We start from the raw sequence: 21,555 nt of genomic DNA on the forward strand, positions 1-21,555 counted from the left end.
CTGATGATGGCTTACTTTAAAAAAAACATTATTTACCATTTGCAACCTTTTAAATAAGCTACTGGAAAAGTAGTGAAGATGTAAACCTTATTAAATGTTTTTCAGTCATAGGCACTTAAGCCACATTTCCTTATGACACTTTTTGTAGAAAGTGGCTTGACAAGTTTGGTCACACCTTTGCATACCTAAATCAAAACTAAACGTAGCAGTCTCTCTTCACGTCTGTTTCACGCCTTGTTTTGTTATAACTAAGCCACAGAAGCGAGCAGGTATCAGTTCGTCCCTCCTGGACTTGAATCACGTCTAAAACCCAGGAGGAATCATCAATGCTTTTTAGTGGCTACATTTATGTCACGTTTGATTCACTGGGACCCAGTGGGTAAACCGAGAGTTACAATCGCTGCTTTCACAGGTAAATGTGACCTAAATTTCATTCCGTAAAGCTGATCTCGTCATGTCATGAGTTGTCAATCCTGTTTGTTTTCCTACTACAAACAGGATTGACACACAATCTTGTTATAACTCGTACAGTTTCTTATTCATATTTTTTTTCTATCCCAGGTAATCGGATGATTTACTTTTGGTTTCTGGGTTTTCTTTCCTCACCCGGCTGTGCTGCTCCCGGTAAGTTCCGACTCCCCACATCATTATTTACAGCGCAGCATTCCCCTAAGAGTCCATGTCTGCATGACATCTTCATTTATCCATTAAAGTGACTTTTCCTGATAAAACCTTGTTTTCATCACCAGATCTTAAAACTCATATGGAGTTTGCCTCATTTATAATACTAAAGTCAACTTCCTTATTTGTACACTCAAGCTCGATTTGAATCAGAACACCGGCCCACTCCTCCATGGGGCCCAAAGCGAAATTTGGTTTTGGGGCCCTGAATTTCTGGTAATGATGTGGATTGCTGCAGTCAGAGGATTAACTCATTCGCACACCTGTCATAAATGCAATTCATCTCTAACTGTGATTGTTGCATTTTATCCTATATGCATGTATCACCTGTTGGTAATAAAAGCAACAAAAAACTAGCATGTACTGGACTTAAGATGGAATACATACACACATATTAATTAACATACTTGATTAAACTTAATTTCTCTTAGGTGTATTTCCAATAGTTAAAAATTTAATTTATACCAGGTGAGTCTTTCTCACCTGACAATGTGGAACGGTACTGGGCTGATTCTGACCCTTCAAATAATGTCAACAGTCACCCTGCAGACATTTCACATAACTTATAAACTGATGTAAAAATGTTGTTTGTTTTATCCACATAAATGATGATGCTCAGCAGTAAACAACATATCACCAACTACAGCTTAGAGTCACTCATCTCTATATTTTAATGTAGTAGCCATGTAGCCTGATGTAAAAACTTTTTGCTAGACAATATCAATCAGTGTGAAATTTTAATTATTGTTATCAAACCTTATCAAACATGCCATTTTGAATAATAATAAAAAATATCAGAAATATATAGAACCAACCACAAGAGTCAACTCATTTAAAGTTAAAATTCAGTTTCACACAAATACAAAGATGCTATCATATGAATCAATATAAGCATATGCAACTTGTGAAATGAAGTTAAATACTTGGAACATTTCATAAATCATTACCTTTGTAACAATCTTGACACCAATATTGAATGATGTATGTACAATCGAATATGCTGATGAGAAAATCTGGTATGTGTTCGTCCTCTGCAAAGATAGCTCTTCTTAAAACTTTTGTACTCTACTGTACACTGCCCATCTGTAGGCAGTGCTGCTTTTTTAATACAAAATAAGCAGCATGCAGAAGTTATATGAGGCATTCAGACATATGTTTGTACATAATGCTATACCCATATGTCCAGCTGTACTCAGAAATCTTATGTACAAATGCATTTGTAGATTATCTGTGTCATGCAATAACATAATTTCAATTCTAGTAAACCCTGCACTTAGCACAGTCACATTTACCTCAAGATTGAGGAACCACTGGTGTCGTCATTTATTTGTGACTCAGTGAACATTATTATGTGCTGTGTTTATTTTAATTTAATTGTTTTATTTTTATTATCTTATTTACCTTTTTGCTATGGACTTTTTTATGTGTATGATGATGATGATGATGATGATGATGATAATGATGATAATGATGATAATGATGATGAATGTTTGGCTGTTGAACTGGACCTTTCAAAGTCACTATGAACCTATTTCTCATTGAGCAGCTCCACAAATAATTTTGATAAACATTATATTACAAAGAGAAATACAAACATACCTTTATCTTGTTTTTTTAATTCTTACTCTATCTTTTGTCTTCCGCTGAAGGATAAGTCCTTTTTTGTGACATTGTTTTGCTAACTTATCTTCCTCCGGTGCTTTGGAGGTTTGCATGTGCTCTGCATGTTACACTGCAGTTTTCTTTGTGCCCATATAGAGAATGATTAGACTCATTCATGAAATAAAAAAGTAAATAAACGAATCACAATTTTCTAATAAAGTGTTGTTTATGTTAATGTATTAACATAGAAATCAATACTAAAAAAAAGAAATCATGGTCTTTTGGAACCAACAGTTTAGAAAAATCTAGTTCAAACAGCCAAAAAAAAAAAAAAATCAGTTCCCAACCACATTGTAGTGGCTTATATGTTTACCATGTAGAACCTCAACTATCATTATAATTTATTGTTTTGGAAATTGATTATATAGATCATTTGGTCTACTGAGAAACTTGAAAAAGACTTGAAATTAAGGGAACTTTTTACTTTGAAACACTTAACATACTCTAATACCAGAACAAAATGAAAAGATGACTCTGATTTTGATTTTCTTTTCAGTTTCAGAGACTTTCACGGTTTCAGTAAAGTCTCATGTCTCAGTCCAGCGAGGCCATACAGCCATCTTACCCTGCTGGCTCACTTCCTCTCAAAGTGCAGAAGATATGGAGGTGCGCTGGTATCATTGGGGTGATCCGTATGATACTCCACTCCTGCTTTATAAGGCAAGAACTTTCGACCACTCATCCCAGAAAGCTTCGTTTGCTGGCCGAGTCTCATTCGGCTTAAAGGAAGAAACATCAGGTGGATTAAAGGCAGGTGATGTCAGCCTGAAACTGGAAAACATCACAATTAAAGATTTTGGAAAATATATATGCCTTGTCAGCAGCTTTGATGATTCTGACAGTGCAACTATTAGTCTGAGTGTTACAGGTGAGAACCATGAAACAGAAGGAGAACAAAACCAAACAGAATGATTTCCACATCAAATGATCATCTTCTTCTTCTTCCAGAAACTGGACACAAACCTCTCCTGTCAGCAGTGATGAAAGACCATAACAAAGTTAATGTGAGCTGCCAATCTGACGGCTGGTATCCAGAGCCTGAGCTGAGCTGGTCAGACAGCAAAACGGCTCTCACACCTGCTAATGTGATGTTTAGCAGAATCTCTGCTGGTTTTTATTCAGTCCATAGTTGGGTTCTGGTCTCCAGTCCCTTTGAGGTCTCCTGCTCTGTTGGGCTCTTCAAAGAAGAACCAAAAGAGACCAGAATGCGTCTGGAAAATCCTGTATCATCCAAAAGAGGTATGTGGTTTTACTCTCAAGTTTCCTTTTATGAGAAATATTTTATTTATTTTATTTTACAATGTTTGCTCTTTATTTAGAGGCAGAATGGTCCTTAGTTGGATTGGTGGCCCTTGGGACACTTCTGGCAGCAGTATTAGTTGTATTTTTATTCTTGTACTTCTTGTGCTTCAAGAAGAAAGGTAATCGCTTGATTTAAGTCAGAGAGTACTCATACTTGACATTTAAAGCATGGTGATATTTTAATGAGTATTCATTTAATATCTTGTAATATGTTTTTTTTTTTATTTCAGCTAACAAGAGCCAATTACCAGAAGACACAATTGATGGTAAAGAAAACACAGCAAACACAAAATGACGTTCTTAGATTAAAAAGATAACCACCTGGTTTTGTTTTATTGTTTTCAGACTTCAGTAGCAAAACTTACATTTGTTAAAAAATTTCCAATTTATCGCTGAGAAAACTCCTCATGAGATTTAATAGCACAATTATTAAAACCTCAAGGATGTTTAAATAATACAGTGCCTTGCAAAAGTATTTATCCCTTTTTCACATTAGAATCAAATTTAATGTGTTTTTTGAAGGGATTTTACATGATAAAATAAGACAAAGAAGGACATAATTGGAACAAAAAATGATACATGGTTTCTAAATATCTTTGAAAACAAACATTTGAAAAGACTGATATTCATTTGTTTTGAGTCCCATTTGCTCTGCTATTCCTAATTAAAAACCTGTGCAACTTAATGCATGTGTAAGTCATCTAATTAGCAAATAGAGTCCAAATGCATTTATTTTAATCACAGTATAAATCCAGCTGTTCTTTGAGCCTCACTGGTTTGTTAGAGAACTTTAGAGACCAACTATCATCATAATTACCAACTATCACAGGAGAAGTATTTAGAAAGTCATGGGGTTTATAGCAGCATTAGCTTATTATATATAGAAATAAATATTTTCAGTATTTTTAGGTATATACTAACAAGGCAGTTATTATTCAGATGCTCTGCACATCAAGACTTTATATTAATTGTGGCTAAAAATTCAAACATTTAGAAATGACAGTAAGTCTGCTTTGATACTGGGATTTAAAATTTCTTCTCTTGACCACGTAAGAATTGAATTAACAAAAAAAATGTTTATACTTGTTTTCTCCACAGTAATATTCCATAATGCAAAAATTAGAAATAAATAAATAAAATGTATTCATATATTGCCAGTGAAACTGGTAATTTAATATTTAAATTTATTTAAATGTCTAAGAATGAATTAAATACATTAAATAAAATCGTCAACCTAAATGTCAAAATATGAACCTTTTTATCCATCTAAACATCCTAAAAGTCACTGTGTAACATCTTCACACAAACAACAAATATGACAATAAGTCATAATGGATTTAGAATCACTTCCTAAAGTTTAATCTTTATTTTTCAGGGGGTATGAACACAGATGGAGGTAAGAAACCAGACAAAATTCATTCACACTTCTTTCTCTGTGTGAGTCAGTTTAATTAATTTCAGTTCAACATAATTTATTTATATAGTGCCAATTCACAGCATGTCATCTGAAGGCACTTCACAAAAGAAGCCAATACAGTCCAATCATGCAGACATTCCAACTCATTCTAGTGATCAGAAGTTTAGCATTTAATCACACTAAAGTTAATTTGATTTGCCCTAAATGATAGAAAGGTTGAAATGGACACATTAAAAACATGAACATATTACACATCTATACAGTGTTGGGTACAGATTTTCAGTCCTACAAATCTCTCATCTTCTTCTAACTCAAATTGTCTCTGTTCAATGCTAGATAGTGTTAAAGTTTTTGTACTTGTGACATAAAAGAGCTAAAATTGCATTTATTTTTTCATTTTCCCCTTAGAGAATGAACCACTTCTGCCTACAGGTAGGACCCAGTATTTGAAGCTGCCTGTGTTTATAGAGTCAAATCAAAACCTTTATAATACAAAATCACATTTCTAAGATGTTTCTCTTCTTGCTTTTCTGTCCAGAAACACGGCAGTCAACGACTCTATCAGAAGCATCCAAGCATTATGGTCTCTTCTGGACGACACTACTGGGAGGTTTCATTAGCAAATGCAAAGTTTCACCTCATCAAGAAGTCCTGGTGGATCGGAGTTACAGATAAACATGAAATCCCTCATGATGCAAGTTTCCCTCCAACCACAAAAAATGGTTTCTGGTTCTTGTCTTCTTGCCCCAACCAGGAGGATACTGTTCAGTTTAACACTGAACCAGAGACATTCATTTATGTTCAGTCAAATCCAAAAACAGTCGGTGTGTATTTGAACTTTGACAACAGAAAAATCTCCTTCTATAATGTGGAAGAGAAATGTCTGATTGGATCTCTGGCAGCAAAATTCACAGGTGAACTGTTCCCACTGTTTAACCCTGGAAAAGGTGATGTAGGAACTATGAAGATATTACAGAGATCTGTGCAGGATCAGTCAATTAACACTTAACCTGTGGAGAAACTACAAGAGTTGGAGCAAGATCAGGCATGACTGAGAATCCAGAGGCAGAAAGTTAAAAGTGGCACAAATGAAGAAGAAGAAGAAGAAGAAGAAAAGCAACTCTGTGCAGTGTAATGTTGTTCTACAAAAAATAAAGTCCAGAGTAAAAGTTAACAATTAGGGATTTAGATCAATACCTCAAAGTTTCAGAAAGTAGAACGTCTTTGATTATTTTTAGGGAATATAAACCCACTGATCCAGATCAAAGTTAAGTAAAAAAAAAAAAAAAGAATAAAATAATAATAATAATTATGCTAAATGCTTTAATTTAAGATGAATTTTAATGACAGTTTCTCAAAAAATATTTTCAGTATGTAATGGGTATGTCCAAACTCACTGGTGCTGGAGCTGACACCTTGATTCACACTAAGTGAGTGTGTTAATTGAATATTTTCCATCGTTTCACATTCAATTTCTGCTGCACCTGCAGCTAAAGGCAACAATGTTTTCAAAACTAAAGGAAGCTCAGAGTTGTTGACGCCACATAAACTCAACAAGATTGTTAGGCCCTTAAAGCATTGTGAGAACATGCATACACTTTAATAGCTGAAACATTTTAGCCACAAGAATGGGAAAGCATGAATTATTTTATGGCAGCTCAGTAACATGAAAAGCTCCTTTGAGTCTCAACTGTAAATATTTACAGACCAGGGTACATCACAGAATAGTGGCATTTCAACAAGCTACTTTTTATAGCCTGTTGAAAATGTGACTTTTTGCAGTCAATCAATGAAACTTGCATGGAACTTTTTAAAACTGTTAATTACCTTATTTAGCATAAAATACATTGAAAAAATATAATACTGTGGTGGAATATTGTGCAAGCTTTTTGTGTCAGTCTGCACTCAGATTGTGCTGATTGATAATTTTAGATAATAGGTTCAAATTTGAAGGAACAATAGTAGATAAAGATATGTGGACTCAATGTTCCTTCACTTTTTTACCACCTCTTGTTGTAAATGTTTTGTGTTTCTAACTCAATATTTCAGGACATTGTATGATAAAACATATTTACCAGGGTTCGTTTTTTATATCAAGAAAACTATAATGCATCTGTTTTCCATCCTTTTTTTTGTTTTACATAAGTACTACTGTACAATCAAGAAAAGTCATCAAAATTTCAATTATTTTCAATTACTATGTTTAATGTGGATAAAACAGATTGAAATGTAGATTCTACAACGTTTTAAAATGACATTTGAAATACGAATATAAAAATGAGAATTAATTGAAATAGACCAAATGTTGACCACTGTTTGTCTTCAGACATGGTTTCTGTGTTCAAATTATTCCTGAAATCTAATCAAAATATATTTTATAAAGGATGCATCCTACTTATCACAAAATATGATTAATTAAATTAAGTTTTGATAACTTTATTTCTGGATTCTTGTTCAGAGTTCAGTTAAAGAGAGGAAAACAGACATATTGGAGACTAGAAGATTGATCAGATTGCTAAGAAAACCAATAATACAAAAAACAGAAACTAATATTTTAAAAACGTTAAAATATTTGATTTGTATTACTTTATAGTTGGTATCAATATAAAGGGTCTGAGTTTTTTACTCCAAATTCTGATGGTGAAAATGATTTATTATATAGAAAAAAGGTCAAAATATGCATTTATCTGCTAAAATGGTGGCTAAATATTTCATCTCAAGTGGATGAAATATTTCATATTTTCAATGCAGAATTTTATGAATCTATGAAGTTTTTATTTTTTTTTAAAGAGGCCAAAAACAATGAATCAACGCAGTAAAGATCCAGAGCCTGGAGCTTCCACATAGTATTAAAACAATGTTAGTTTACTGGTATTCTAACCAGAAAACACATGTAAAATGGGCCAATAACATTTCTGCTTCCTTCGGTGTGAGTAATGGTGGGCGTCAGGTTGGGCTTCCTTCACCTGCCTCTTGTACATGGACAACCTGTCAAATGAAATGAACCTCTGTAAAACTGGATGTATGATTGGTGATATTCTGGTCAGTCACTTTATGTATGCTGATGACCTGACTGTCCTCTCACCCAGCAGTGCTGGATTTCAGCAGCGACTGAATATCTGCTCTGATTGTGGGTTGAGATATGATGTGAAATATAATGCTAAGAAAACTGTTATGAAGGACTAAGGCAGACAAAGAACTTTGTTTTCCTGATTTTTTTTTTTTTTCTGTTGGGGCAAAAGTTTGTTCAAAAACTAAATNGTTTCTTCATATTTCTATCATTCAGTCCAATAAACAAGACATAGTGAAAGTCCTTAAAACGCCCGTCTTTCTTTAGAGCCTCTTGAAACTAACACTTGGTTTCAAGAAACTCTCTGGAACAAAAGGCTAAAAAAAGACACTTCAATAGTTTTACAGCACTATTCTTCTACTTGAGTCATTTTAATTTGGAGAAAAGCTGTTCTTGTCTGAGTACAGTTTCTGATTACTCTACCAGCCTGTAGAAACTTTACGAATGAAGGAGAAACATATTTTAACTAAAAATGCATCAAACACAGAAACTCACCTGCTGTTAAAAGTAAAGTCAGACTTCTGGTTTGCACTCAGGCTTCCTGTTTCTGATGTTACTCAATCTGCAGAGCCTGTTGACCCATTTAGAGGGCAAGTTATGCAGTAAAACACTTATCACTGGCAGACTGACAGGAGGTTGCACAGTACTTTGTTGAACACTTTAACTTCTGAGTTTTGGTTTCAAGAGAAATATGGATTCAGGCAGTTTTTCTACCTGATTTCATTATTTTGTAGTGATATTAACTATTCTCACTCATTTTTTTGTTGCTTTATTTAAAGTACCAAAATTTGCACACAAATTTGTAAATTCAGTTCTCTGTTCTTCAGTCTCCCAACTTAAGTAATTTTCTTGATTATTGCTTTTTTTGCTTCTACATTAAAATCATTTAGTGCTGCTCTTACTTGAACGAACATTTTTGTCTGCCCTTGATAACTCTGACTATAATATAGCCAGAGTTATATAGCAGCGACTGAATATCTGCTCTGATTGTGGGTTGAGATATGATGTGAAATATGATGCTAAGAAAACTGTTATGAAGGATTAAGGCAGACAAAGAACTTTGTTTTCCTGATTTTTTTTTTTTCTGTTGGGGCAAAAGTTTGTTCAAAAACTAAATATCTGGGTCACAGACCAGCTCTGTGATGATGATGATGACATTTATTGGCAGTGTCGCATATTGTACGCATTCTGGGGAGAAAATGTCATATGTGTACTGATGAGGTAAAAATAAGTCTGTTCAAGGCTTACTGTACATCCCTGTGTACAGCCCCTTTGTGGTGCAGATTTTAAAAAGCTAGCATGTAAAAGCTTAAGGTTGATTTTTTTTATGTATTGTTGTGTGTCATGTCTTTGTTCTTTTTTATGTCTATAAAAAGGACATATATATGTTGTTGTAAATTGCTTTTCAATAAAGTAATCCATATACTTTAAATGCAGTATTTTTCAACAAGGTCTTAGAGTTTTGTTGGAGAACAAACAGCATCACGAGGACCAAGGAACAGCAGACAGATCAGTCACTAATTTCAGCTCCTGACAGGCAAAGGTTTTAGAATTATGTGTCAAATTTGAGTATATTTACAAACAAACAGGATATTTCTAATGAGTGTAGAAGAATGAAGGAAAGCAGAACAATAAATGCTGCTCTTAAATGAAAAGTTGTTTAAGCCTGTAAATGAACCCCAAATAAGTAGTTGTGAGTTACAATAAATAATCTTTGTAGAGGAACACTGCCCTCTGTTGACTGGAGCACATTTTGCAACAGAGTTGATATTTGTAATTGGGTTCTGCATCTTTAAGAGTTCCCATTATGAGAAAAGTGATAATTAAGTATCACTTAACATTTCCTTACATTTCCAACAAGTAAGGAAATGTTGTATGAAGATGGCTATTTCTTTATTGTAAAAATGCTTCTTGGCAACAAAAATTATATTCTTGGAAAACCTTTTTTTTCTCTCACACAATAACGATGCTTTGGTTTGTTAAACGCACATTTTTATATTGATGTTTCTTAATATTTCTATCATTCAGTCCAATAAAAAAGACATAATGAAAGTCCTTAAAACGCTCTCATCCCTGAGACTCTGGAATAAAGACTAAAAAAGATACTTCGATAGTTTTATAACACTTTTCTTCTACTTGAGTCATTCTAATTTGGAGAAAAGCTGCTCTTGTCTGAGTACAGTTTCTCATTACTCTACCAGGCTGTAGTAACTGCACGAATGAAGGAGAAACATATTTTAACTAAAAATGCATCAAACCTGCTGTTAATAGTAAAGTCGGACTTCTGGTTTGCACTCAGGCTTCCTGTTTCTAATGTTACTCAATCTGCAGAGCCTGTTGACCCATTTAGAGGGCAAGTGGATATGCAGTAAAACACTTATCACTGGCAGTAGTTTGTACACATTAACTTCTGAGTTTTGATTTCCAGAGAAATGTGGATACAGGCAGTTTCTTCTTCCTGAATAAATTATTTAGTAGCAGTAATTTTAGTTATTCTCACTAATTTTTTACTTTATCCTTTAAAGTACCAAAGTTTGCACACACATGTGTAATTTCAGTTTTTTTTATTCTTCTACATTAAAATCATTTAGTGCTGCTCTTACTTGAGTAAACATTTTTGTCTGCCCTTGCCAACTCTGACTATAATACAGCTGTTGTATTTTCATGTCTGAATTTAGAGATGTGATTTTTATTCACTCATTGTGTTTGTTGTTTTTAATTTGTTTTGAGTAGACGTGCTACAGTTCCCCCCGCCCCTTGTTCTTATAAACCACTACACAGCTTAATCTGTGTCAGAAAAAGGTTTTTGTGAAGTCTTCAAAGTGTTTTTTGTTTTTTTCTTCTGTTTATTTGTCTCATTTAACCGACGATATCTTACTTACTTTTTTAAAATAACAATATTTATCATTTACAACCTTCTTTTAAATAAACTACTGGAAATGTGACAAAGTTGTAAACCTTATTGAAGTCATAGGCATCCACGCCGCATTTCCTTTAAGAGACCTTTTATGAATAGTGGCTTAACAAGTTTGGCCACACCTTTGCATACCTGAATCGAAACTTAACATAGCAGTCTCTCTTCATGCCTGTTTCACGCCTTGTTTAGTTATAACTAAGCCACAGAAGCGAGCAGGTATCAGCTCATCCCTCCTGGACTTGAATCTCGTCTAAAACCCAGGAGGAATCATCACCGTTTTTTAGTGGCTACATTTATGTCACGTTTGATTCACTGGGACCCAATGGGTAAACCGAGAGTTACAATCGCTGCTTTCACAGGTAAATGTGACCTAGATTTCATTCCGTAAAGCTGATCTCGTCATGTCATGAGTCGTCAATCATGTTTGTTTTCTTACTACAAACAGAACTGACACACAATCTTGTTATAACTCGTACAGTTTCTTATTAATATTTTTTTTTCTATCCCAGGTAATCGGATGATTTATTTATGGTTTCTGGGTTTTCTTTTCTCACCCTGCTGCGCTGCTCCCGGTAAGTTCCGACTCCCGGCATCATTATTTATAGCGCAGTTTTCCACCACAGAGTCCATGTCTGCACGACTTCTTCATTTATCGCTTAAAGTGACTTTTCCTGATAAATCCTTGTTTGATCACCAGATCTTAATTTTTTTTACCTCAATTACCTCAATTTCTGGTAATGATGTTGTTACGACTGGCTCAAGGTCATAACAAAACGGGAGACCATGCAGGGGTTAAAGTGCATTTAAATTAATATTTATTAACAAAAACAACAATGGATTGTGGATATCAGTATCAGTGGTGTAATGCAAATGCTTGGATGNAATGTGACAAAGTTGTAAACCTTATTGAAGTCATAGGCATCCACGCCGCATTTCCTTTAAGAGACCTTTTATGAATAGTGGCTTAACAAGTTTGGTCACACCTTTGCATACCTGAATCGAAACTAAACGTAGCAGTCTCTCTTCATGTCTGTTTCACACCTTGTTTTGTTATAACTAAGCCACAGAAGCGAGCAGGTATCAGTTCGTCCCTCCTGGACTTGAATCACGTCTAAAACCCAGGAAGAATAATCACCGTTTTTTAGTGGCTACATTTATGTCACGTTTGATTCACTGGGACCCAGTGGGTAAACCGAGAGCTACAATCGCTGCTTTCACAGGTAAATGTGACCTAAATTTCATTCCGTAAATCTGATCTCGTCATGTCATGAGTTGTCAATCATGTTTGTTTTCCTACTACAAACAGAACTGACACACAATCCTGTTATAACTCGTACAGTTTCTTATTAATATTTTTTTTTCTATCCCAGGTAATCGGATGATTTATTTATGGTTTCTGGGTTTTCTTTCCTCACCCGGCTGCGCTGCTCCCGGTAAGTCCAGACTCCCGGCATCATTATTTATAGCGCAATTTTCCACCATAGAGTCCATGTCTGCATGACTTCTTCATTTATCCCTTAAAATGACTTTTCCTGATAAATCCTTATTTGATCACCAGATCTTAAAATTTTTACCTCAATTACCTCAATTTCTGGTGATGATGTGGATTGCAGCAGTCAGATGATTTACTCTTTCACACACCTGTATTAAATGTAATACATCTCTGACAGTGATGGTTAAATTGTATTCTTTATATGCATGTATCATCTGTTGGTAGTAAAAGTAACAAAAAAACTAGCATGCACTGGACACAAGATGTAATAGCCTACATACACACACATTAACTGACATACTTTTATTAAATTAATTTATCTTGGGTGTATTTCCAATAGTTAAAAATTTAATTTATACCAGGTGAGTCTTTCTCACCTGACAACGTGGAACGGTACTGGGCTGATTCTGCGCCTTCAAATAGTTTCAACAGTCGCCCTGCAGACATTTCACATAACTTATAAATTGATGTAAAAATATTGTTTGTTTTATCCACATAAATGATGATGCTCAGCAGTAAACAACATATCACCAACTACAGCTTAGAGTCATTCATCTCTGTATTTTAATGCAGTTGCCATGTAGCCTGAAACATTTATCTAGACAATATCAATCAGTGTGAAGTTTTAATTATTATCAAACCTTATCAAACATGCCATTTTGAATAATAATAATATCTTTAAAAAGTCAGAAATATATACGCCCAACCACGAGAATCAATTCATTCACAGCTAAAATTCAGTGTCACATGAATACAAAGATGCTGAGATGATTTGAGTTTTATATGTGTTTTCCAGTTTATTTTGCCCCTGTGTCATCTTGTCTTGGCTACACCTCCTGATTGTCCCCAGCTGTCTCTTGGTTCCCTGATTAGTCCCTGGTGTATTTAACCTCAAATGTCTCCCCTGCTCCCTGCAGCATCCTTGTCTTTGTTGTTCCTGTCTGAGTTATGAAGTTAAATACTTGGGACATTTCATAAACGCTGTTAGTTTTTTATGCACAAGCTGATATGCTGATGAGAAAACTTGGTATGTGTTCATCCTCTGTAAAGATAGAGAAATTAATTTTTTTCTTCTTGCCCATATAAAGGATGATTTCTACATTCATTCATGAAATAAAAAATTGTAAATAAATAATTGAACCAGAACGTTGTAATGAAATTGTGTGTTTTTGTTAATATAATATCATTACTAAAAAAAAAAACTATCATGATCTTTTGGAACCAGCAGTATAGAAAAATGAAGTTGAAGCAGCAGAAATATCAATTCACAACCACATTGTAAATGCTACTGGTTTACAAAAAATATTTTGATGTTTTCTTTTTTTACGTTTACCATGCAATGAACCGCAACTATCATTATTTATTGTTTGGGAAATTAATTTAACATAGAGCATGTGGTCTACTGAAAAACTTGAGACAGACTTGAAATCAAGGGAACATTTTACTTTGAAACACTTAATGTACTTAATCTAGTACCAGAACAAAACGAAAAGATGACTGATTATGATTTCCTTTTCAGTTTCAGAAAATTTCACGGTTTCTGCAAAGCCTCATGTCTCAGTCCAGCGAGGTCATACAGCCATCTTACCCTGCTGGCTCACCTTCTCTGAGAGTGCAGAAGATATGGAGGTACGCTGGGATCACTGGAATGATGATTATGATCCTCCAGTCCTGCTTTATCAGGCAGGAGCTTTCGACTTTTCATCCCAGAAAGCTTCGTACGCTGGCCGAGTCTCACTTGGCTTAAAGGAAGAAACATCAGGTGGATTAAAGGCAGGTGATGTCAGCCTGAAACTGGAAAAAGCCACAATTGAAGATGCAGGAAAATATACATGCTTTGTCAGCAGCTCTGATGATTATGACTCCGCAACTATTAGTCTGAGTGTGACAGGTGAGAACCATGAAATAGAACGAGAACAAAACCAAACAGAATGATGTCCACATCAAATTATCATCTTCTCCTTAATCTTCTTCTTATTCCAGAAACTGGACACCAACCTCTCCTGTCAGCAGTGATGAAAGACCATAACAAAGTTAATGTGAGCTGCCAATCTGACGGCTGGCATCCAGAGCCTGAGCTGAGCTGGTCAGACAGCAAAACAGCTCTCACACCTGCTAATGTGATGTTTAGCAAAAACTCCACTGGTTTTTATTCAGTCCATAGTTGGGTTCTGGTCTCCAGTCCCTCTGAGGTCTCCTGCTCTGTTGGGCTCTTCAATGAAGAACCAAAGGAGGCCAGAATGCGTCTGGAAAATCCTCCACCATTACAAGGTTTTACCTTCAAGTTTCTTTTATTAGTCTTTTATAAAAAATAAGTTTATTAGAACAATATCTGCTCCTTATTTAGAGACAAAAATGCCCTGCGCTGGATGGGTGGCCTTTGAGATGCTTCTGGTTTTATTAGTTGCCTTCGGAGCCTTGTACTTCTTGTACTTCAGAAAGAAAGGTAAATGTTTGATTTTGGCAAGAGTGGATGATATTTGACATTTAAAGAATGCCGACATTTTAAAGAGTACTGATTTCACACCTTATATTTCTTTTAATTTCAGCTAACAAGTCCAAATCTGGAAATTTCACAACTGGTGGTAAATAAAACACAACAGACCCAAGATGTCATTGTTTTTCTATTAAAGGGGCCATCGTGTAATTTTGTTTTGTAGTTTTCAGAGTTAAGTACAAATGTAACTAAATTTACAATTTAGCACTAAGAAAAAACTTCATGGGATTATTGCAAGTGTTAAAACTAAAGATATTTAAATAAGACAGTAAGGACATGTTAAGTCCTTATCCATCAAACCATGCTAGAAGACACTGTGTAACATCCTTAAACAACAAAACAGTTACGACAATAAACTACTGAATTTACAATTGAGGTATTGGTTGGAAATATTTACTAAAGTTTGTACTTTGTCTTTCAGGTGCTGAACTAATGAGCATTTCTAAAGGTAAGAAAGAAGACATAATTCATTCGTACTTCTTTCTTTGTGTGAGTCAGTTTAATTAATTTCAGTCAACAGAATTTATTTATATAGTGCCAATCCACAGCATGTCATCTGAAGGCACTTCACAAAAGAAGCCAATTCATGCAGACATTCCAACTGATTTTAGTTATCAGAAGTTTAGCATTTAATGACACTCAAGTTATTTTGATTTGCCCTAAATGACTGAAGGTTTGATATGAGCACATTAAAAACATGAACTTATTACATATCTTTACGGTGTTGGGTTCAGATTTTCAGTCCTACAACAATCTCACCTCCAAACTATAAATGTCTCTTAAATAGTTTTAAAGTTCTGTTGATATACAAAACATAAATTAATAAAAATGCATTTATTTTTGCATTTTATCATTAGGCAACGAACCACTTCTGCCTACAGGTAGGATAAAGTATTTGAAGCTGCCAGTGTTTTAATGGAGTCAAAACGAAACTTTGATGCAAAATGAAATTTCTAAGATGTTTTTTCCTATTGCGTTTTTGTCCAGCAACACGGCAGTCAACGACTCTATCAGAAGCATCCAAGCATTATGGTCTCTTCTGGACGACACTACTGGGAGGTTTCATTAGCAAATGCAAAGTTTCACCTCATCAAGAAGTCCTGGTGGATCGGAGTTACAGATAAACATAAAATCCCTCATGATGAAAGTTTCCCTCCAACCACAAAAAATGGTTTCTGGTTCTTGTCTTCTTGCCCCAACCAGGAGGATACTGTTCAGTTTAGCACTGAACCAGAGACATTCATTTATGTTCAGTCAAAACCAAAAACAGTCGGTGTGTATTTGGACTTTGACAACAGAGAGCTCTCCTTCTATAATGTGGAAGAGAAATGTCTGATTGGATCTCTGGCAGCAAAATTTACAGGTGAACTGTTCCCACTTTTTAACCCTGGAAAAGGTGACCCCGAATCTATGACAATAGTACAGAAACCTGTGCAGAATCAGTCAAAAAACACTGAAAACACTGTGGAGAAAGTCAAAAAAACTAGAAAAAATGGAGTAGCACCAGTCAGGCATGGCTGAGAATCCAGAGGCAGGAAGTTAAAAGTGGCACAAATAAAGAAGAGAAAGAAGAAGAAGGGGGGGAATACTGCACAGTGTAATGTTGTCCTGCATACAGTAAAGACTAATGTAAAAGTTAATAATCAGGAGAAAATTTGGATTTAGATCAAAATGTACCTGTTGCACTCAAAGTTTAAGAAAGTACAGCATAGATTTTTAGTTCTCTTTAGGCGTGATTTGAGCCTCACGCCTTGATTTGAGCCTCGGCGTGATAAGAGTAATAAAAGATGTACTCTGAGCTGAAATAGGATAGGGCATATTGTGTAAACAAAATAAATTATTATAAGCTGAACACTTTGAAATCTAAGATCAACATCAATGATAACAGTTTCTCTTGAGAAACAATAAATGCCTACACAAAATGTAAGTTGTGCTAATGTCCAAACTCACCGTCTCATTTTTAAAAGTGGATGACAAAATTTCATATTTTCATTGCAGAATTCATTAAGTTTTCTTACAAAGCCAAAAAAAAAAGCAAAGAATCAACATAGTAAACATCCAGACTCTCTCTGTGTGCCACTCGCAAGAGACCTTTTTTTTTCCAGCTTCCTTTACTTTAATATTGCTAAATAAAGCCAGTGCAACCAATGGACACAAGAGGTCACCTATAGTCAGTTTCATGTCAGCATACCTTCTATACAGAGTATTTATTTACTTAAATTTAGTGTTTATACTTTAAATGCAGTTTTTCCCAACAAAGTCTTAGAGTTTAGTTGGAGAACAAACAGCATCATGAGGACCAAGGAACAGCAGACAGATCACTGTCACTAATTTCAGCTCCTGACAGTCAAAGGTTTTAGAATAATGTGTCAAAAGTGAGCATATTTACAAACAAGCAGGATATTTTTAATGAATGTATAGAAGAATGACAAAAAGCAGAACAATAAATGCTGCTCTAAAATGAAAAAATGTTTTGGTTTTGTTTAAGCCTGTAAATTAACTCCAAATACAGTTGTGAGTTACAATAAAGAATCTCTGTAGAGGAACACTGCCCTCTGTTGACTGGAGCACATTTTGCAACAGACTTGACAATTGTAGTCAGGTTCTGCATCTTTAAAAGTTCCCATTATGAGAAAATTAACAATTAAGTATTTATCACAAAAAGAAAGGAAATGTTGTATGAGAATGACTTTATTTAGAGACTATAATACCTAATGAATTTGACGAGCTCTTTAAGTTGGGTGGTGGGGAAGGGCATCGAATCTCCCAGATTTACAGTGTGTTATTGTCCAGATCCTTGCCGTCCATGCAGGGCCTTAGAACCGGCTGGGAGCGGGAAGGCTGCTTGAGACAACCTGCTAACACCGTCTTATTCAATTTAAAATCATTCACAGACTTCGTTAGTGAAGTTACATAAAATATTTCCTAACACATCCCCACTGTGCGACAAACGCCGTATTAAAGAAGCCACGCTTCTCCACTCTGACTCTTTGTGTACTAAATTGACCCCATTTTGGTCTAACATGTTCAAAACTTTATCAGATATGTTCAGTACAGAGTTGAGGCTGGACCCGCTTCTGATTGTACTCGGAGCTTCTGTTCAGCTTTCTCAATCTAATAAATGCCAACAACAATTATTATCTTATGCCTTTACCATAGCAGAAAAGCTAGTGTTGATGATTTGGAGAAAAGCAGAGGTTCCTTCTGTTAAATTGTGGCTGGATGAACTGGTAAGGCTCTCTCATCTGGAAAGAATACGGTTCTCATTAGCAAATAAATGAAAGGAATTTAATCAAACTTGGCAACTCCTTCGGCAATATATTGATAACTCTGTTTGAAGAGGATTTGATTTGAGCCTCGGCGTGATAAGATATAAGATATAAGGAAGGGGGTGGGTTTTGGGAATGCTCCTGTTTATTTACGTATGTCTCTTCTGTTTTGTTTTTGTATTGTCTTTCTTATGTTTTATGTTCATGTAAGAAAAAAAGAGGACACATTTGTATTGTTGACATTTCAATTTCCATCTCTGATCCATCAATAAAATTGTTTGACAGCAAGAATGGGATGCCATTTGACAGCATTGTGTGACCAAGCTGGTCACCAGAATGAGGAGGAGGGTCCAGGTTATGTTTGGTTGCAGAGGCTTTGGTTTGTTAAATGTACATTTTTAAATTGAAAATATGTTACATTTCTTCATATTTCTATTGTTCACACCAGTAAACAAGACTCAATGAAAGTCTGTAAAACTTCATCATCCCTGGAAGCCCCAAATTTGGGACCAATAGCTTTGGTTTCAAGAGACTCTCTGGAACAAAGGGCTTAAAAAGATACTTCAATAGTTTTATAACACTTTTCTACTATTTGAGTCATTTTAACTGACGTAAAGCTGCTCTTGTCTGAGAACAGTTTCTGATGACTCTACCAGCCTGTAGTAACTTCACGAATGAAGGAGAAACATATTTTAACTAAAAATGCATCAAACACACAAACACACCTTCTGTTTATAGTGAAGTCAGACTTCTGGTTTGCACTCAGGCTTCCTGTTTCTGATGTTACTCAGCCTGCAGAGCCTGTTGACCCATTTAGAGGGCAAGTTATGCAGTAAAACACTTATCACTGGCAGTAGTTTGCACAGTATTGTATTGTACACATTAACCTCTGTGAGCTTTGGTTTCAAGAGAAATATGGATTCAGACAGTTTCTTCTGCCTGATTAAATTATTTTGTAGTGATATTGCTAGCTATTCTCACTTATTTTTTACTTAATTCTTTAACGTACCAAAATTTGCACACAAATTTGTATTTTCAGGTCTCGGTTCTTGAGTCTTTGTTGTGTTCTGTGTTTTCTGTGAAGTTATTTTTGAGGTTTTCTGTATTTAGTCCTGTCCCTGTCCTGTCTTCCCTGTGGATTGCTTCCCAGGTGTGTCTCATTCCTTGTGTATTTAAGTCCACCTGTTGTCTTTGTCTCTTGTCGGATCCTTGTCGTGTGTAGCCTGTTTCCCTGTGTGGTCTGTTCTGCCGTCGTTCTGTGTTCATGGATTATTATTAAAGAAACCATCATTTTCACTTTCATCCTGGGTTCTGCCTGCATTCAACCTCAACACCCTCGAACCGAATCATGACAGTCTCCCTACTTAGGTAGTTTTGATTACTTTTTTATTCTTCTACATTAAAATCATTTAGTGCTGCTCTTACATTAGTGAACATTTTTGTCTGCCGTTGCCAACTCAGACTATAATACAGCTGTTGTATTTTCATGTCTGAATTTAGAGATGTTGAAAATAAAGTCACCCATTGTATTGTTTTTTATTTGTTGTGAGTAGAAAATCTTCAGTTTTTTTTTGTTTGTTTTGTTTATTTGTGACTCAACTGACGATAGCTTACTTGCTTTTTTAAATAACATCATTTGTAACATTTTAAATAAGCTACTGGAAAAGTAATGATGCTGTAAACCTTAATGAAGTCATAGTCATAGGCATCCAAGCCACATTTTCTTTAAGAGACTTTTTATAAATAGCAACTTAACAAGTTTGGTTACATATTTGCATATCAAACTCGAAAGTAAACATAGCAGTCTCTACGTCTAAGCCACAGAAGGTATCAGATCGTCCCTTTTAGACTTGAATCACGTCTAAAACTCGCCTCGTCAGGAGGAATCATCACTGTTTTTTAGAGGCGTTTGATTCACTGGAACCCAATGGGTAAGCCAATAGTTACAATGGCTGCTTTAATAGGTAAATATGACCTAGATTTCATTCTGTAAAGCTGATCTCATCATGTCATGAGTTGTCAATCCTGTTTGTCTTCCTTTTATAGCTCGTACAGTTTCTTGATATTTTTTTCTGTCCCAGGTAATCGGATGATTTATTTTTTGTTTCTGGGTTTTCTTTCCTCACTCGGCTGTGCTGCTCCCGGTAAGTTCCGACTCCCCATATCATTATTTATACCGCAGTATTCCCCTAAGAGTCCTTGTCTGCATGACTTTTTATCGGTTAAAGTGACTTGCTTTCCCTGATTTAACCTTGTTTCGATCACCAAATCTTAAAACTCATATGGAGTTTGCCGTATTTATAGGACTAAAGTCAAATTTCTTGTTTTTAGACTCAAACTTGATTCTGATCCTAATCAGAACACCGGCCCACTCCTCTATGGGGCCCTAAACGAAATTTGGTTTTGGGTCCCTCTAGTTCTGGTAATGATGTGGATTGCTGCAGTCAGACGATTTACTCTTTCGCACACCTGTCATAAACGCAATAAGTCTCTGACAGTGATGGTTAAATTTTATCCTATATGCATGTATCATCAATTGATAATAAAAGCAACACAGAATAAACTAGCATGCACTGGACTTAAGATAGAATACATACACACATATTAATTAACATACTTTGATTAAATTAATTTCTCTTAGGTGTATTTCCAATATTTAAAAATTAAATTTATACCAGGTGAGTCTTTCTCACCTGACAATATGGAACAGTACTGGCCAGATTCTGCTCCTTCAAATTTCAACAGTTGTTCTGCAGACATTTCACATAACTTATAAATTGATGTAAAAATATTGTTTGTTTTTATCCATATAAATGATCATGCTGAGCAGCAAACAGCATATCACCAACTACGCTTAGAGTCACTCATTTCTCAGTGATTCTTGAGAATAGGGACAAAACAGGTCGTATGGATAAAGCACAAAATTTAAATAAAATATACACAAAATATATTTTTTTCAAATATCTGACTAAACTAACCTGGGTCATGTGAGCACAACAATGTATATTTTCCTGGTGTTTGATGGATATTTTTTTATTTTAAACATTGTAGTCGGTGGATGATGGCTGTAAAATAAATAAAGAAATACTAAAATTATATATTATGACAATTAAGTATAAGTTGCCATATAAATAATTATAAAGGCATCAATAAATTGAATTAAAAATCATTTTTATATATTTTCCAACTCCATTGAAATTTGTCCCTAGTTTTTGTCAACACCGTCAGAAATGAAAAGAATGTAAAAA

At 35.0% G+C, this 21,555-nt stretch overlaps 2 protein-coding genes across 2 annotated transcripts in view; both read left to right on the forward strand.

Moving 5' to 3' along the window:
• LOC103131415 (butyrophilin-like protein 2) overlaps nt 1–5,737 on the forward strand; it is an 18,465-nt gene extending 12,728 nt beyond the window's left edge. The window contains exons 2-9 of the mRNA XM_016666625.1: nt 562–624; nt 2,840–3,211; nt 3,292–3,582; nt 3,663–3,764; nt 3,876–3,911; nt 5,021–5,041; nt 5,471–5,494; nt 5,601–5,737. Of these exons, the coding sequence (XP_016522111.1) occupies nt 562–624; nt 2,840–3,211; nt 3,292–3,582; nt 3,663–3,764; nt 3,876–3,911; nt 5,021–5,041; nt 5,471–5,494; nt 5,601–5,737 (1,046 nt within the window). The remainder of the gene's footprint in view (nt 1–561; nt 625–2,839; nt 3,212–3,291; nt 3,583–3,662; nt 3,765–3,875; nt 3,912–5,020; nt 5,042–5,470; nt 5,495–5,600) is intronic.
• A 5,264-nt stretch (nt 5,738–11,001) lies between these two features.
• The window catches only part of LOC103131410 (butyrophilin subfamily 2 member A2-like), a 26,378-nt gene continuing 15,824 nt past the window's right edge, over nt 11,002–21,555 (forward strand). The window contains exons 1-8 of the mRNA XM_016666626.1: nt 11,002–11,408; nt 12,420–12,482; nt 14,061–14,432; nt 14,525–14,812; nt 14,889–14,987; nt 15,091–15,126; nt 15,460–15,486; nt 15,896–15,919. Coding sequence (XP_016522112.1) covers nt 11,345–11,408; nt 12,420–12,482; nt 14,061–14,432; nt 14,525–14,812; nt 14,889–14,987; nt 15,091–15,126; nt 15,460–15,486; nt 15,896–15,919 — 973 coding nt within the window. The 5' untranslated portion in view covers nt 11,002–11,344. The remainder of the gene's footprint in view (nt 11,409–12,419; nt 12,483–14,060; nt 14,433–14,524; nt 14,813–14,888; nt 14,988–15,090; nt 15,127–15,459; nt 15,487–15,895; nt 15,920–21,555) is intronic.

The sequence above is a fragment of the Poecilia formosa genome, unplaced genomic scaffold, assembly GCF_000485575.1.
Source record: "Poecilia formosa unplaced genomic scaffold, Poecilia_formosa-5.1.2 Scaffold756, whole genome shotgun sequence".
Classification (NCBI taxonomy): Eukaryota; Metazoa; Chordata; class Actinopteri; order Cyprinodontiformes; family Poeciliidae; genus Poecilia; species Poecilia formosa.